Below are 17717 nucleotides of genomic sequence, written 5' to 3'. Positions count from 1 at the left end.
ATGATTTTACACAATAGTTCCATTTCCAAGGGGGGCAGAAGGCGGGCGGCCGCAGAACGGTATCCGTAATCGATTTCCGACTACTCAGTGTCTCACCCCTGCTTTTCTTCATATTTCCGATGGTTTCTTCCAGGTGGCAAGGACGAGGATGGAAACAGCATAAAGAACGGCCTGGGACTGAGCGGATCGTCCGGGTTGAGTAAAAAGCAGCGGAAAGCGCGCACGGCCTTCACCGACCACCAGCTGCAGACGCTGGAGAAGAGCTTCGAGCGGCAGAAGTACCTGAGTGTGCAGGACCGGATGGAGCTGGCGAACAAGCTGGGGCTGAGCGACACCCAGGTCAAGACGTGGTACCAAAATCGAAGGTGAGTCCGGCTGAAAATGCGAATTAGTTGATATTGAACAAAGATTTAGATTCGTTATGCGCCAGTTGAATCAAAACAGTTTTAGCGTTTTGCCGTCGCTGACGTTTTTCGGATTTGATTCCTGTTTTCTAGGGACTTTTCCGAATACTTAGGTGCTTAAGTGTACGGATTGCGATGCCCCACGGTATCTCTACGATCTCTGTAGTTCACGATCAGTCCGAGGATACTTTTGCTTACAATAAGCTCCGTCTGTTAATGCTACCTATATCAATTGGATAGTGGATCCATAAACTAACTTTCGGGTTATCCAATCCAGCGCGTATTTATATTTTAAAATGAAATTAGAATGCAAACAAATAGAAACAGTCTCATCACATCTGTAGCACCAGTAACCAGCTGTAAACAAGCTTCATAGGAGATTCTCCAACGCGTGACCCCTTTGGCTTGCTCTTAATTCACTTCAAGGCTCGGCTCGGAGCCACTGATGTTTCTTGCGGATTTTCAGTCAGAATGGCGGCAGCTTTCTTAAGTCCTGCTTCGGTAGTACGACTCCGACCGTAGGCAGATGGTGAACACGAACACGCTAGTCCATTTAGATGAGGCGAGCTTAAGCATCTCTCCATGATATGCCAACGAATGACGTTGTATGTTGCAGTTTTATTTATGTTCTACGCCAGTTGAGGATGCATTGGCCAAATGTCTAAAAGTGGAAAAGTGGTTTGACCGAAGCTCATTCTACCGAAATCCATTTGTTTATTTGGGAAATATTTGGCTTCGCAGTCTTGGAGGGCATTGAAAACTACGTTTCGGTCCATTTAGGGCCTTTTTCAAGGGGTCGATTTGTTAAAGTTTCTTCGTCAAATATGTTTCTGTGTAACGTGCAATGTCATGTGAATCAAATGGTTCAAATTTGGTCCGATTGGATTCACATGACTTTGAACCATTTGATTCACATGGCATTGCACGTTACACAGAAACATATTTGACGAAGAAACTTTAACAAATCGACCCCTTGGAAAAGGCCCTAAATGGACCGAAACGTCGGGAAAAGATTAAAAACATAGTTTTCAATTCCCTCCAAGACTGCGAAGTCAAATATTTCCCAAATAAGCTTAATACTCCAGTCGAGCGGACAAGGAAATCCATTTGACCAAAACACATGTAGCCGAATTCCATTTGGCCGAAATGGTTGTTAGACAGAAAACCGATTTGGTCGAAAGCGACATATGGTCGAACTGGCGATTTGCCCGAAAAGGCCGTTTGGTCGACATTGTTTGTTTGGCCGCATAGATCATTTCGTCGAAAAGGCGGTTTGGCTGAAATGGTCGTTTGGCCGAATGGGTCATTTAGCAGAAAGGGCCATTCGGCCGAAAATGTTATTTGACCGATGGCTGAAAATGTCTATTGTCTTTAGGACGACAATAGTCGTTTAACCGTGTCTCATTTTCCCCTAAGACGCTCGCAAATAATTAATCATGAAAATGTCGGTTGGCCGAAATGGCCGTTTGGCTGAAATGGTCGTTTGGCCGAAAGGGAAATTTAACCAACAATGCCGTTTGACCGAAAATGCTATCCGGCTGAAATGGTCGTTTGGCCGAATAGGTCATTTGGTTTCAATGATGAACTCTACCTTAAGAAAAATCACTTTAAAAAAGTTAAAAAATAAATTAAAAATGAGGTCATTTGGTCGAAATGGTCGTTTGGCCGCATAGCTCATTTCGCCGAAAAGGCGGTATGGTCGTTTGGCCTAAAGGCAGAAAGGCCATTTGGCTGAAAATGGCGTTTTCCTGAACGAGTCATACACTCGAAAATGTCGTTTGGCCGAACTGGTCATGTGGCTTAAAATGTCGTTTGGCCGAAAAAATCGTTGGGCTGAAATGGTCGTTTGGCCGAAAGGGAAATTTGACCAAAAAGGAGTATTTGGCCGAAAATTGCGTTTGGTCGGACAGGACATACGTCCAAAAATGCCATTTGGCCGAAAATACTGTCTGGCTGAAATGGTCGTTTGGCCGAATGGGGCATTTGGTATCTATTTGGCTATGTCTTAAGAAAAACCACTTTGAAAAAAGTAGAAACATAAAATAAAAATGAGGTCATTTCTTTGGCCGCATAGCTCATTTCGCCGAAAAGGCGGTATGGTTGAAATGGTCGTTTGGCCTAAAGGCAGGAAGGCCATTTGGCTGAAAATGGCGTTTTCCTGAATGAGTCATACACTCGAAAATGTCGTTTAGCCGAACTGATTATGTGGCTTAAAATGTCGTTTGGCCGAAAAAAATCGTTGGGCTGAAGTGGTCGTTTGGCAGAAAGGAAAATTTGACCAAAAGGAGCATTCGGACGAAAATTGCGTTTGGTCGGACGGGACAAACGCCCAAAAATGCAGTTTGGCCGAAAATACTGTCCGGCTGAAATGGTCGTTTGGCCGAATGATGAACTCAACCTTAAGAAATATCACTTTAAAAGAGATAAAAAACAAAATAAAAATGAAGTCATTTGGTCGAAACGGTCGTTTGGCCGCATAGCTCATTTTACCGGTCGTTTGGCCTAAAGGCAGAAAGGCCATGTGGCAGAAAATGGCGTTTTACTGAATGAATCATACGCTGGAAAATGTCGTTTGGCCGAACAGGTCATCTGGCTTAAAATGTCGTTTAACCAAATAAATCCTTGGGCTGAAATGGTCGTTTGGCCGAAAGGGAAATTTAACCAAAAGGAGCATTCGGCCGAAAATTGCGTTTGGTCGGACGGGTCATACGCCCAAAAATGTCGTTTGACCGAAAATGCTATCCGGCTGAAATGGTCGTTTGGCCGAATAGGTCATTTGGTTTCAGTAATGAACTCCCTCTTAAGAAAAATCCCTTTAAAAAGTTGAAAAATAAAATAAAAATGATGCCATTTGGTCGTTTTCCTGAATGAGTCATACATCCGAAAATGTCGTTTGGCCGAACAGGTCATGTGGCTTAAAATGTCGTCCGAATGGCCGAAATGGTCGATTTGCCGCATAGATCATTTCACCCAAAAGGCGGTTTGGCTGAAATGGTCGTATGGCTGAAAGGGACATTTGGCCGAAAGGGCCATTTGGCTGAAAATGGCATTGACTTGACTGAGTCATACACCCGAAAACGTCGTTTGGCCGAAAAAGTAATTTGACCGAATTGGTCATTTGGCCTTAAATGTTTTTTTGTGTGTTTTTATTAGAGAGATTTGCAGCCATCGGCTAGTTCATCTCTATACCGAAAATGTCATTTGGCTGTATCGAACAAACGATAAAAAGTATCGCAAGGTCGAACAGGTCGTGCTCCAGAAAATGTCGTTTGGCCGAACAATAGCGAATGTGAATAGTATAAAGTGGGAAGTGAGAGATGGTAAGTGAAAGGTGAGACGTCTCACTTCCCGCTCCTTGTTTCCTATTTGTTATTTCTCACTGTGAGAAGTGAAAAGTGACGAGTGATCAATGAGAAGTGAGAAATGATGAGTGAAAAGTGAGATATCTCACATTATAGTGAACGTCCGCTAATTGTTTTTTTTTTTCTATTTGGGGCGCTTTTTATTGAGAGAATCGCTAATTGAGGCGAAACTAACAGTTAAGCGAAACTAACTAAAAGCAGTTAAACGTCAAAATGTGATGTCGAAATCGTTTCGACGTTTTGTTTCCGTATAATTTTCTTTTGTTCAAGGCAAAAAGTAAACAACATTGACGCTTGTCTAAACGCCCCAATTAACGAACGGCATTCGAGTTGTGGTTGCGCCATCGTGCCCCAATTAGCGAACGATCACTGTACCACTTCTCATTTTTCACTGCTCACTTTTTAGTGTGAGGAGCATGAAGAAAAAACGCTCACTTTTTACTGTGAAAAGAGGAGACTTCTCACTGGGTGTCAGACCATCGTCCGAAGGTCATTAAACAGAATGGTCATCAGGCCGAATGGTTTTCAGGCCAAACGGTTATTAGGCCGAATGAGATGTAAGAAGTAAATGATAAGTGAGAAATGAGAAGTGAGAAGTGTGTTCTTCCTTCTCCTTTCTCCCTTACTCCTTCGTCCTTCGTCCATTTCTTTTTCTTATTTCGTTTTTCTTGATTTTCAATCTTTCTTCTCACTTCTCACTTCTTCCTTATTCCTTCTTTCTTCGTTTTTCTTCCTGATTCCTTTTTTCTTCTTTCTTCTTCCATCTTCATTCTTCGTTCTTCTTTCTTCCATCTTCCTTCTTTATTTTTCTTAATTTTGTCTTACTTCTTACTTCTTTATTCTTTCTTCTTTTTTCTTGTTCCATTTTTCTTCCTACTTCATTCTTCCTTCCTCATTTTTCCTTCTTATGTCTTCTTTCCTGCGTCTTTTTTTACTTCTTCCTTCTGTTTTGTTCTTTCTTCTTCCTTCTTCTATCTTCCTCATTCCTTCTTTATTTCTTTTCTTCCTTCTTATTTCTTTCTTCTTCTTTTTTGCTCCTTCCTACTTCCTTCTTTCTTCTTTCTATTTTTCTTTCTTCTTCCTTACTTTTTCTTCCAGCTTTCATTTTTTGTCTTAGTTATTCCTTCTTCAATTTCTTTCTCTCTTCTCCCTTCTTTCTCTTCTTTCGACCTTCTTCATTCTTTCTTTCTACTTTTTTCTTCCTCCTTCTCCCTTCTTCCTTCTTCCTGCTTGCTTTTCCTCCTGCCTTCGTTCTTCTTCCTTCCTTCCCTTTTCACTTATCACCCAGCACTCGTCACTTTTCACTAATCACTTATCTCTTCTAACTTCACACCGTTCACTGATCCCTTTTCACTTCTATTTCTCATTCCTAATTCCTAAGAGGCTCTCCACATACGACTTGGACAGGTTTAGGTGAGTGTAAGATACTCCTCTTCCCCCGCGTGGACAATTGCTCGCGTAAATTTTTAAAAATTTCTTTGAATCATGCTCATTTGCCATTGCCTCCCTCCTTCCAAAATTGTTCACGTGGTATATGGATCGCCCCGAATGACCATTCGGCTTAATGGCCGTTCGGCCTAACGGCCTTCCGCCTAATGGCTAAGCATCGTCTCACTGCTCACATCTCCCTCCTTAATTCTCATTTATTACTTCAAGACAAAATTTTCAAAACGACTTATCTGCTTTTGTAAACAAAGATTCAAACGACGATTTGACGAATCTGATAGCTCTCCCACGCAAACCAACACCATCAACAGGTAGCGGAAACCTTCACCTACCAATTGGTGGTGTTGGTTTGCGTGGGAGAGCTATCACATTCGTCAAATCGTTGTTTGAATCTTTGTTTACAAAAGCAGATAAGTCGTTTTGAAAATTTTGTCTTGACTTCTCACTTTTACTTTCTCATTTCTCACTGTGAAAGAAGGGAAAATGATTAGTGGGAAATGAGATGTCAAACGGCGTTTTCGGCCAAATGACATATTCGATCAAACGACTTTTTTGGCCTGATGACATGTTCGGCCAAACGAAAATTCGACCACCAACTGTTCGTCCGAACGCCATTTTCGGCTTTTTACCCGTTCGAACACGTTATATGTCCGACCAAATGGGACTTTCTGTCAAAAGACCATTTAGGCCAAACGGCATTTTCTGCCAAAATTCTTATTCGGCCAAAACGACATTTTCGGTCAAACAGCATTTTTGACCAAATGACCTATTCGGCCAGACGACTTATTCGGTCAAATGTCCTTTTCGCCCAAATGTCATTCATATCCGTGCAAATGACATTTTCGGCCAAATGACTTTCGGCCTTATGGTTTGTTCGGCCAAATGGTATACACGGGCCTTCCCCGACTAAATGCAGATGCTACTTTTCAACCTCTAGAGCACCTCCTCGGGAGGCCCCATCTGGGTCCCTATCGCTATTTCCGGGCCGCTGATAGGGACCCACTTTTACACCGGAGGTATCTAAACGGGAATGTAAAATAAGAACGCAACTCAAAATTAGCCGCGAGTTTCCAAATTTAGCGCCCCATACTGGGTTGCTAAATTTCCATACAGGGTTGCTATTTTGTGAAACGTCACTTTGGTATTGATAACAAAAAAATGCGGAAAATCTTCTTTATCATAACAATTTCGACGTAAATTAAAAACAAGGAGAATATTAATTTTTTTAACTAGTGCCCCAGTTCAACTCCGCGAAGAAATGATTACAGTAATGGATCAGCTATAATGAGGAGCGATGCGCACCGGCGCCCGCTAGAGCCCGAAATATTCATGGATTTCTCGCGAAAGAAAATTCCACTGTTTTTATTTTGTTATTATAGTTATTCCAAGGGAAGGTCTTCCAGGAATGCCTCAGAAGGTTTCTTTATTAATTGTTCAGTGTGTTCTTTAAGTAGTTCCTCCAGAAAAGCTCCCACAAGTTTATCTTTTCTGTCGTTCATTTAAAATGATTTGTTTTGGAAAATCATCTTGGATCCCTCCGGGAGTTCCCCAGCAATTTTTGTGTTCTTTTAAGAATCTTCCCAGAATAGTTTTAGCATTTCTTCCAAATTCTCTCGGGATTTTTTTTATTGGAAAAGCCCTATATGTTTTTTGTGGTTTCATTTGAAAACTCTACGGATTCTTTCGGATGTTGTTACAATTTTTTTTTCTCCGAGACATCCTTCAGAGAAAAAAAAACTGTGGAAGCATTCCTGAATTTGTCAAGAGATTCTTGTGGAAAGACTGGTGGCAATTTCATGAGGAATTTCTTCGACTGCAAGTATAATTCCCCGGAAGAAATTCCAGAAGGAATAACGGTGAAAAAAATTACTACTACGGGTCTTCAGCTAGCCTTGGGATCAAAAGCGTAGAATTACCCTCCGGAGATGGCGAGTTCTATTCCCGATTCGGTCAAGGATGCTTTCGAGTATACCTATGGGCCCCATGGGCATAGTTGTCAGATGTCACACAAAATACATACGCATGTAATGGGGGGCACAGAAAAGCTTTAAATTAATAACTGATAAAATGCTAATAGAATACTAATTTCAGCAGCTAGCCAAGTTCCAGTTGAAATGTAAAGCCATTGAAGAAGATGTTGACTACTTTTAGCAACGCCCGGTGAGAACTCAAAATGTTTACGATGTCGCTATACCTAAAACAAAAGCCACCGGTGGAAAGATGGGGCGCTGTCCTAAAATAGCACTCGGGAGGGAGCGCTATAATGAGAATAGCGATGAGGACTCCCGTGGAGGTGCTCTTATGGTCACGTTCACAGGAAACATCAGGATAATGAAGTCAGTGAAGGGTTCTAGATAAAACTTTTCTTCTAAACAATGTTCCAATGGTGTCTGCACAACAGCTTCCGAAACATTTGGCTGATGTATCGATTGAAAAGCTTTCGAAAGAAAACCCAACTATTCTTCTTGGATTGGACAACCTACATTTGTTTGCAACATTGGAAACTATTAAACGACTCACCAGGCTTTGCACCTGAAAACAATAACCTCGTACGAAAAATGAAATTAAGTTACTTCACACAAAAATTGCGACACGGAGAGGCAAACTTTTCCACCTCACTGAACTGCTATAAGAAAGGGCACAACGCCGATAGCGCCGCTATTAAGGATATCGTGAGCCAACCATCCGCCTAGAGTCATGGAAAAATTTGCATACCCACTACAAATCGCGTTAATTTCTGCCGCCTTTATCTACAAGCGCCAATTGACATGCAATAGTTAAACGGTGTTTTCCTTACGAAATGCATCCTTCGCGGTCTTGTTTGGTCCTGTTTGGCCGGCGACGACGACGACCGCCGGTGTTAGTTGCGGCCCAGCAAACACTTCATAAATAACAATCGCACCTGGTCGCGGTCATCATAGTGAAGCGAGTTTGCGATTAAATTTACACACACCGTATCGAAACGGAGGGTGAAATTCGTTTATTTTTTCGCGCTCGTTTCGAAGCAGTTTTTTTTCTTCTGCTCCCTAAGGCATTATTAGCTAACGGAGAACGGCCAAACACTTGGTTGGTTGGTTGGTGCTGCGACTGCTGGGGAATGGGGACCCTGTTATCTTAATAGGGTCGCTGCTGCTGCTGCTGCGGTTTTTATGCGGTTACAATCGTAAGAATGCTACGCTCGGCTCCCTCGTCCGACCTGGGCCGAATTCGCCAATTGGGCTAGCTGCTGTGTCGCTGGGTACCACTCTGACGGGTGATTGTAGGCTGAATGTGTTTGAAAAAGCGGCACACATTCCCATCGATAAATGACGTGTGATTGCATAGAGCCAGTCTACCGTATCACATGTCAATGATGATGATGATGGTGGTGGTGGTTATTTGGTTGGCAGGTCTCTCTTATTTGTGAACCAATTTGCTGTTTGCCGTCTGATCCGATGGCCAATTGTGGCGACCGGGTAATTTAATCAGGTATTAAATCATGTTATTTTTTCCAATCCTTTTGAATTTCAGTTTCTGTTCTCCTTCGGTTTGAGTCCAATCGTCAATCGAAGCCCCCGTCCGACGTACAGAAATAATAAATAAATTGATATCGCAAAACCACAAACAATAAATCAAAGCCGTAATGACAGGTGCGCGTATGTTGTGTTGTTTGGTTTGACCGTATGGTATGTCCATGCGTGTGTGTGTCTGTCTGTCTGTACGTGCGTATGTTTCTCCCGGATCAAACCTTCGGCTGCGGCTAAAAAAAAGGTAACGATTTAACATTTTGATCGCAAAACGAAATGACATAATTTGCATAGCGTTTGATGCGTCCAAATTGTGGATCGGAGCCTGTTTTGTGCGGTTGAAGTTGTGGCGGCCGTGCCGTGGCCACTCCGACTGCAACCTGACTTTCCGCCGCACAGCCGTCACCGGGCCTGGCATATGGCCCGCACTCAGTGGGCCTCTGCCGCCGCCACCGCCGCCGCCGGTTGAATGGCATATTATTGAAACACGATGATGATATGGTTTAAGCGCAAATGCACGGTGATTTTTCCATTAATTTATTTGTTCTATCATCGCGTGTGTTTGTGCGTTTGAGTGTGCTTTTCGCTCATTAGCCAAATGAACGGGTTCGGGTGGTCGGTCGGGTGCAATTGTGCCAATTCGTCCGACGATAGATGGCTATTTACCGTTCGCAGTTAGTCTGGTTTTGTTTATTGGATAATTTGCGATCGCAGGAGAATCACAACTGGCGGATGTCGGCCATTTGTGACGTTTGAGTATTTCCGGGTAGAGCGAAATCGACTGTCGTTTGTTAATTTCTGTGATTAGAGTTCGGAATCCGATAGTGTGCCTGACAAATCGCGAGCGATTTTATATATATTTTAGAAATAGTTAATTATTAGGTGGTTATCAAAACCGCTAGTCGATTTTGGATTCTTCCTCTGGATATCAAGCAGGTTTGAACGAATCCAAAAACCGATTTTTACGCTTTGCTCTGCGCGGAGGCTTCCATGGAGGAACCGTGTCAGTCTTCCATCACCTCACACTGCCCGGTGTTTTTGTGCGGCGATGCTTGCTTTGAATAGAAACGCTTGAGCAACGGCGGACCGTTCAACAAGCTGTCACCGATACCAAGGTGCTGAATTGGCTCTCCGAAGCTCCCCCCTGAATGATCCTAACAGGGTACAACGCATCAGCCTACCACACCCAGTACTTTTTTGGCGAATTTGTCGTCCTTTTTCTTTAGGAAATTTTCCAGAATTCTGCTTGGCGTCCGATTCAATTCCTGGCAGGACTTGCCGACGGTAATCTGCTTGGCGTCCGATTCAATGACCTACTTCTCGTCGTCTACTGCAATCCACTACAGCTGCACCTGGAGCGGGATTTGGCCACCGTATTCTAATAATCGGTTTGGTTAGGCGTTCCTTGTCTTGAAGATATGTAGTCCAGCCCGCTTTATTGTCTGATTTGACTTTCTTGGCCACTCTTCGAATTGGATGGTTCGGTCGACTTCGCTTTTCTTCCGTTGCAAGCTGGCCGCCGGGTCGTCAGGGTCTCCTTGAACGATTTTTCCTACAAGGAACATGGTCGAATTGTCAATTCCTAACGATTTCGCGTTCCAGATGTGGGACCGCATCCATATTTTCTTGTCGAAGCATTTCTTGCTTGTTCTACACAGAATATCATCAATTTTTATCCAATTATAAAATCGATCACTTGCTACAATCCCTACATAGAAGCACATCGGATTAGCCATGTGTTTTGGAAGGACAATAAAGTCCGACCGCAATTAACCCTTAAAAGGCCGGGACGACAATCACCTCCTTCAAAGTGCTAGTTCCCAGTAAAGCGTTGACCAAATTTCATGACCCCGGACTTTTCTCAAAGGGGATTAGTAGAGCTTTCTTTTGACATAGGTGCCGCCCCGCTAGACCCCTCCCCGCGTTCATGAGTATCGAAAATGTCTGTGTTTTTTCTTATTTTTTGCTATGATGGCCAAATTTCTTCAGTAATCAAGTGCAATAAAGTTCTGGCGTCATAAAATAAAGTAGATACATGAAATATATCAAGTAGAAGTGATTTTGAACGTTTCCAAGTTATCTGATTACTGTAATTACCGATATTGAAAGCCATATCCCTGATCTAAGATTTATAGTCATATTTCTTGAAAACTGGTCACGAAATAAACCAGACAGGAGGTAAAAATATCACAAAAAGACTGCAGACATATGTGTAATCAATTTTATGTATTGAAGATACTATTTTGGAACATTCCAGTTCATCAAAAATATCCGTGAGTTCAGGTCTTGAATTCTACCATAGAAGCGAAAGATAATGTGCACATAAAAATACTCAGAGTACATCCTACTCAGTTCAAAGATATCAAATGACTCATGGAAAACTTTTCTGCGTGTCCCATAGTGACATTCTAGAATGCGCGAAATGTTCTGAAGTTCGGCTCGTAAGACCTACGCTACAACGGCCTTGAAAATGTTTTCGGCAGCTATCAAAAACCTTCCCAACAGATCCTTGGATATCTGCCAAGAAACGTTATACCGATCTTTCTGCACTTCAGTACACTGCAGGTCATCCAAAACGTTCTTGAGTTCAGGTCGTCAGATCTACAATCAAGTAGAAGCGCAATGGTTGTTTGAAATCAAGCTCACGTCATCCTGCCTAGTTCAAAGAAATCAAATGAGTTATGGGAAATTTTGCTGCGTGCCCCAGAATGCCATTCTAGAATGCGCGAAATGTTCTGAAGTTCGGCTCGTAAGACCTACGCTACAACGGCTTTGAAAATGTTTTCGGCAGCTATCAAAAACCTTCCCAACAGATCCTTGGATATCTGCCAAGAAACGTTATACCGATCTTTCTGCAACATGCTGGAGGCCATCCAAAACGTTCTTGAGTTCAGGTCGTCAGATCTACATTCAAGTAGAAGCGCAATGGTTGTTTCAAATCAAGCTAAGATCATCCTGCACAGTTTCAAGAAATCAAATGACTTACCTATTGAAAATCAAAAACAAAAAGTCATAATCGTCATCGGTGACATGAACGCACAGGTAGGAAGGGAGGTAATGTATAGACCGGTCATCGGACCTGATAGTCTGCACACCGTATCGAATGACAACGGCCAACGATGCATAAACTTCGCAGCCTCCCGCAGAATGATAGTCCGAAGCACCTTCTTTCCCCGCAAAAATATCCACAAGGCCACATGGAGATCACCTAACCAAGAAACGGAAAACCAAATCGACCACGTTCTAATCGACGGTAAATTCTTCTCCGACATCCGACGTCCGCACTTACCGCAGTGCGAATATTGAATCCGACCACTACCTCGTTGCAGTATGCCTGCGCTCAAAACTCTCGACGGTGTACAACACGCGTCGAAGTTGGATGCCGCGGCTTAACATTGGGCGGCTACAAGACGGTAGACTAGCCCAAGAATATGCGCAGCAGCTGGAAGTGTCACTCCCAACGGAAGAGCAGCTATGCGCAGCGTCTCTTGAAGATGGCTGGAGAGATATTCGATCCGCCATTGGTAGCACCGCAACCGCTGCACTTGGCACGGTGCCCCCAGATCAGAGAAACGACTAGTATGATGGCGAATGTGAGCAGTTAGTAGAAGAGAAAAATGCAGCATGGGCGAGATTGCTGCAACACCGCACGAACAAGGATGTTAACGATCATTTAGTAATCCGCGTTCGATCATTTAGTAATTTGTCAATAACTCATTCCAGAAGCTGAATTTCAAAATGTGGTGTATGGTGGACTCCTAGTGCGAAGGTTTTTCTACAACTCTGCCAAATCGTTCGTTGTTTGAATTCCACTAGTAACCGAGTTATAGCTATAGTATCAGTAACTTAGACTAAATGATTACAAAATTCCAATCATTTAGTTAAAGCTACTGCAACTAGTGCTATAACTTTGTTATTAGTGGAATTCTAACAACAATCCATTAGGCAGAGTTGTAGAAAAACCTACGCACTAGAAGTCCACCATACAACACATTTTGAAATTCAGCTTCTGTAATGAGTTATTCACAAACTACTAAATGATCGAACGCGAATTACTAAATGATCGATAACATCCTTGCGCACGAGGGCGAACGAGGCACGATATAAACGGGCGCAGAACAGACAAAACTCGATTTTACGGAGGAAAAAGCGCCAGCAGGAAGATCGAGACCGTGAAGAGATGGAGCAACTGTACCGCGCTAATAACACACGAAAGTTCTATGAGAAGTTGAACCGTTCACGTAAGGGCCACGTGCCACAGCCTGATATGTGTAAGGATATAAACGGGAACCTTCTTACGAACGAGCGTGAGGTGATCCAAAGGTGGCGGCAGCACTACGAAGAACACCTGAATGGCGATGTGGCAGACGAAGATGGCGGTTTGGTGATGGACCTGGGAGAGCGCGCGCAGGGCATAATTTTACCGGCTCCGGATCTCCAGGAAATCCAGGAGGAGATCGGCCGGCTGAAGAACAATAAAGCCCCTGGGATTGACCAACTACCAGGAGAGCTATTTAAACACGGTGGTGAGGCACTGGCAAGAACGCTGCACTGGGTCATTACCAAGGTTTGGGAGGATGAGGCTCTGCCACAGGAGTGGATGGAAGGTGTCGTGTGTCCCATCTACAAACAGGGCGATAAGCTGGATTGTAGCAACTATTGCGCAATCACATTGCTGAACGCCGCCTACAAGGAACTCTCCCAAATGTTATGCCGTTGTCTAGCACCAATTGCAAGGGAGTTCGTGGGGCAGTACCAGGCGAGTTTTATGGGCGAACGCTCCACCACGGACCAGGTGTTCGCCATTCGCCAAGTACTGCAGAAATGCCGCGAATACAACGTGCCCGCACATCATCTATTCATCGACTTCAAAGCCGCATATGATACAAGAAGATGGAGGAAGCCTACATGATAGGAAGAGGCTCAAGAGAGATGTGAGCCACGCACCACGAGTTTGCATCGGTGGTGACGAAATCGAGGTGGTAGAAGAATTTGTGTACTTGGGCTCACTAGAGACGCATGGTGGCTGGAGATCGTACGTACTTTGGACTCCGCAAGACGCTCCGATCGAATAGAGTTCGCCGCCGTACCAAACTGACAATATTCAAAACGCTAATTAGACCGGTAGTCCTCTCCCAAGCAACACCTCTTGTTTCTCAGTGAGTAACAACAACTGTGGTGTGACTTACTAAAGGTCTGACGTATGCACAACGCGTCGTATTTGGAACTCCTTTGTGACACAAAAAGCGCAAGAGGTGGAGCCTATTTGCAACATCTTGCGGCTACAATGAAAATAAAAACACAAAAACCAACCGGGAATCGAACCATGGACCTTGAGATTTGCATACTTCTACTATAACCATCACACCAACAATTCTATTTGGAGATTCTGCTACAAGTACACTACATAAACAACAAAGTCATTTGTAACTACATTGTACCTTATACGGAACATGCAGGGGACTGTCAAAACTAAAATACTGCTCAGCTAAGCTCAAAGTGTTTTGCAACATATCAGAAACATTGTCGTAACAGCAATGAACCGAAGTGTTATTAATTCTGCAAATTATCTGTTTTGTTTCTGATATGAAACACATCAAATTTTAAACCACGCAAGAAGTCAGATGAGTAGAATATTGCGACGCCACTTAAACGGAAATGAAACATTGTGATTTTCTGAAACTGGGAAGTGGCTTTAATGTGACTCGATGTATTGCCAGTGTCTTCAATGCAATTTATTAGGAACAAACACCTATTCGAAAGATGTTGCGCGTGCTGCTTGGGCTACGGACACGAGACCAGGACGATGCTCGTGGAGGACCAACGCGCACTTGGAGTTTTCGAAAGGAAAGTGCTGCGTACCATCTATGGTGGGGTGCAGATGGTGGACGGTACGTGGAGGATGTGAATGAACCACGAGTTGCATGAGCTGCTGGGAGAACCATCCATCGTTCACACCGCGAAAATCGGACGACTGCGGTGGGCCGGGCACGTAGCCAGAATGTCGGATAGTAACCCGGTGAAATTGGTTCTCGACAACGATCCGACGGGCACAAGAGGCGAGGTGCGCAGCGGGCAAGGTGGATGGATCAGGTAGAGGATGACTTGCGGACCCTCCGTAGACTGCGTGGTTGGCGACGTGTAGCCATGGGCCGAGCCGAGTGGAGAAGACTCAAGAGAAGACCGCACAGGCCACTTCGGCCTTAGTCTGAATAAATAAAATAATCTATTGAAAATTTTGCTGCGTGCCCCATAATGACATTCGAGAATGCGCAAAATGTTCTGAAGTTCAGCTCGTAAGACCTACGTACAACGACCTCGAAAATGTTTTCGGCAGCTATCAAAACCCTTCCCAACAGATCCTTGGATACCTGCCAAGAAACGTTATACCGATCTTTTTGCATTTCAATATACTGGACGCCATCCAAAACGTTCTTGAGTTCAGGTCGTCAGATTTACAATCAAGTAGAAGCGTAATGCTTATTTCAAATCAAGCTCAGGTCATCCTGCTCAGTTCAAAGAAATCAAATGACTTATTGAAAATGTTTCTGCGTGCTCCATAACGACCTGATCTCAAGAACGTTTTTGATGAATAATTCATTTGATTTCTTTGAACTGAGTAGGACGACCTGAGCTGAATTTGAAACAAGCATTGCGCTTTTACTTGATTGTATCTGACGACCTAACCACAAGAACGTTTTGGATGGCCTTCAGTGTATTGAAATGCAGAAAGAGCAGTATAACATTTCTTGGCATGTATTCAAGGATCTGTTGGGAAGGTTTTTGATAGCTGCCTAAAACATTTTCGAGGCTGTTGTAGCGTAGGTCTTACGAGCTGAACTTCAGAACATTCCGTGCATTCTAGAATGTCATTATGATTCACGCAGCAAAATTTCCAATAAGTTATTTGATTTCTTTGAACTGTGCCAGATGACTTGAGCTTGATTTGAAACAACCATTGCGCTTCTACTTGATTGTAGATCTGACTACCTGAACTCAAGAACATTTTGGATGACCTGCAGTGTACTGAAGTGCTGAAAGATCGGTATATCCTTTCTTGGCAGGTATCCAAGGAGCTGTTGGGAAAGGTTTTGATAGCTGCCGAAAACATTTTCGAGGCCGTTGTTGCGTAGGTTTTACGAGCCGAACTTCAGAACATTTCGCGCATTCTAGCATGGCATTCTGGGGCACGCAGCAAAATTTCCCATGAGTCATTTGATATCTTTGAACTGAGTAGGATGTACTCTGAGTATTTTTATGTGCACATTATCTTTCGCTTCTATGGTAGAATTCAAGACCTGAACTCACGGATATTTTGGATGAACTGGAATGTTCCAAAATAGTATCTTCAATACATAAAATTGATTACACATATGTTCACAGTCTTTTTGTGATATTTTTACCTCCTGTCTGGTTTATTTCGTGATCAGATTTTAAGAAATATGACCATAAATCTTAGATCAGGGATATGGCTTTCAATATCGGTAATTACAGTAATCAGATAACTTGGAAACGTTCAAAATCACTTCTACTTGATATATTTCATGTATCTACTTTATTTTATGACGCCAGAACTTCATTGCACTTGATTACTGAAGAAATTTGGCCATCATAGCAAAAAATAAGGAAAAAACACAGACATTTTCGATACTCATGAACGCGGGGAGGGGTCTAGCGGGGCGGCATCTATGTCAAAAGAAAGCTCTACTAATCCCCTTTGAGAAAAGCCCGGGGTCATGAAATTTGGTCAACGCTTTACTGAGAACGAGCACTTTGAAGGGGGTGACTGTCGTCCCGGCCTTTTAAGGGTAAATGAACCAACTTCGAGCGTTCGATGAAGTTATTCCAAAATTTCATTTAAAAAACTGGTTATGGATTGGTTACAGGCAGAAGTTAGTTGTCAAGTTGTCGAAAAAGTTGTGAGTCTTTCTTAGACCATTTCGTGAACTACGTACCTCGGTTCAACCGAGTGACTGCTGAGCTAATTCACCCAGTCGATCGACGCAGCAAATAAAAAGATGACATTTATTCGTTACTTCTTTGTTGAGGTTGGTGTCTCTGAAAATGCGAGGTGAAAATTAGTTGGATTCTGGACAGTTTCACCTTAAAGGGAGGCTTCCGAGCCTCTTGAAATTAAGCTTCATTACCTCTTGAATAGGGGATTCTAACCCTCTTGAATGGAGGCTTACAACCCTCTTGAAAGGAGGCTTGCGAGCCTCATAAAAGGAAGCTTCAGAGCCTTTCGAAAGGAGGCTTCTGACCCTCTTGAAATGCCTCTTGAAAGCCTCTTGAAAGGAGGCTTCCGAGCCTCTTGAAAGGAGGCTTCCGAGCCTCTTGAAAGAAGACTGCCGAGCCTCTTGAAAGAAGGCTGCCGAGCCTCTTGAAAGGAGGTTGCCGAGCCTCTTGAAGGGAGGCTGCCGAGCCTCTTGAAAGGAAACTGCCGAACCTCTTGAAAGCTGAAAGGAGGCTTCTGAGCCTCTTGAAAGGAGGCTTCTGAGCCTCTTGAAACGAGGCTTTTAAGCCTCTTGAAAGGAGGCTTTTGAGCCTCTTGAAAGGAGGCTTCTGAGCCTCTTGAAAGGTGGCTTCTGAGCCTCTTGAAAGGAGGCTTCTAAGTCTCTTGAAAGGAGGCTCTGAGCCTCTTGAAAGGAGGCTCTGAGCCTCTTGAAAGGAATCTTCCGAGCCTCTTGAAAGGAGGCTCTGAGCCCTTGAAAGGAGGCTCTGAGCCTCTTGAAAGGAGGCTTCTGAGCCTCTTGAAAGGAGGCCTGAGCCTCTTGAAATTAGACTTCTGAGCCTCTTGAAAGGAGGCTTCCGAGCCGCTTGAAAGGAGGCTTCAGAGCCTCTTGAAAGGAGGCTTCCGAGCCTCTTGAAAGGAGGCTTCCGAGCCTCTTGAAAGGAGGCTTCCGAGCCTCTTGAAAGGAGGCTTCCGAGCCTCTTGAAAGGAGGCTTCCGAGCCTCTTGAAAGGAGGCTTCCGATAACTTTTGTTCTTGCATTTTTTCAA

General features: G+C 43.6%; 1 protein-coding gene across 2 annotated transcripts in view; it reads left to right on the top strand.

Annotated features, from left to right (window-relative positions):
- The window catches only part of LOC134207235 (homeobox protein B-H1-like), a 205513-nt gene that overhangs the window by 159451 nt on the left and 28345 nt on the right, over positions 1-17717 (top strand). For both annotated transcript variants that reach the window (XM_062682958.1, XM_062682957.1), the window contains exon 2: positions 134-365. In XM_062682958.1, coding sequence (XP_062538942.1) covers positions 134-365 — 232 coding nt within the window. The remainder of the gene's footprint in view (positions 1-133; positions 366-17717) is intronic.

This window comes from Armigeres subalbatus, chromosome 1 (genome assembly GCF_024139115.2).
Source record: "Armigeres subalbatus isolate Guangzhou_Male chromosome 1, GZ_Asu_2, whole genome shotgun sequence".
Classification (NCBI taxonomy): domain Eukaryota; kingdom Metazoa; phylum Arthropoda; class Insecta; order Diptera; family Culicidae; genus Armigeres; species Armigeres subalbatus.
This window is presented reverse-complemented; position numbering and strand designations above follow the sequence as displayed.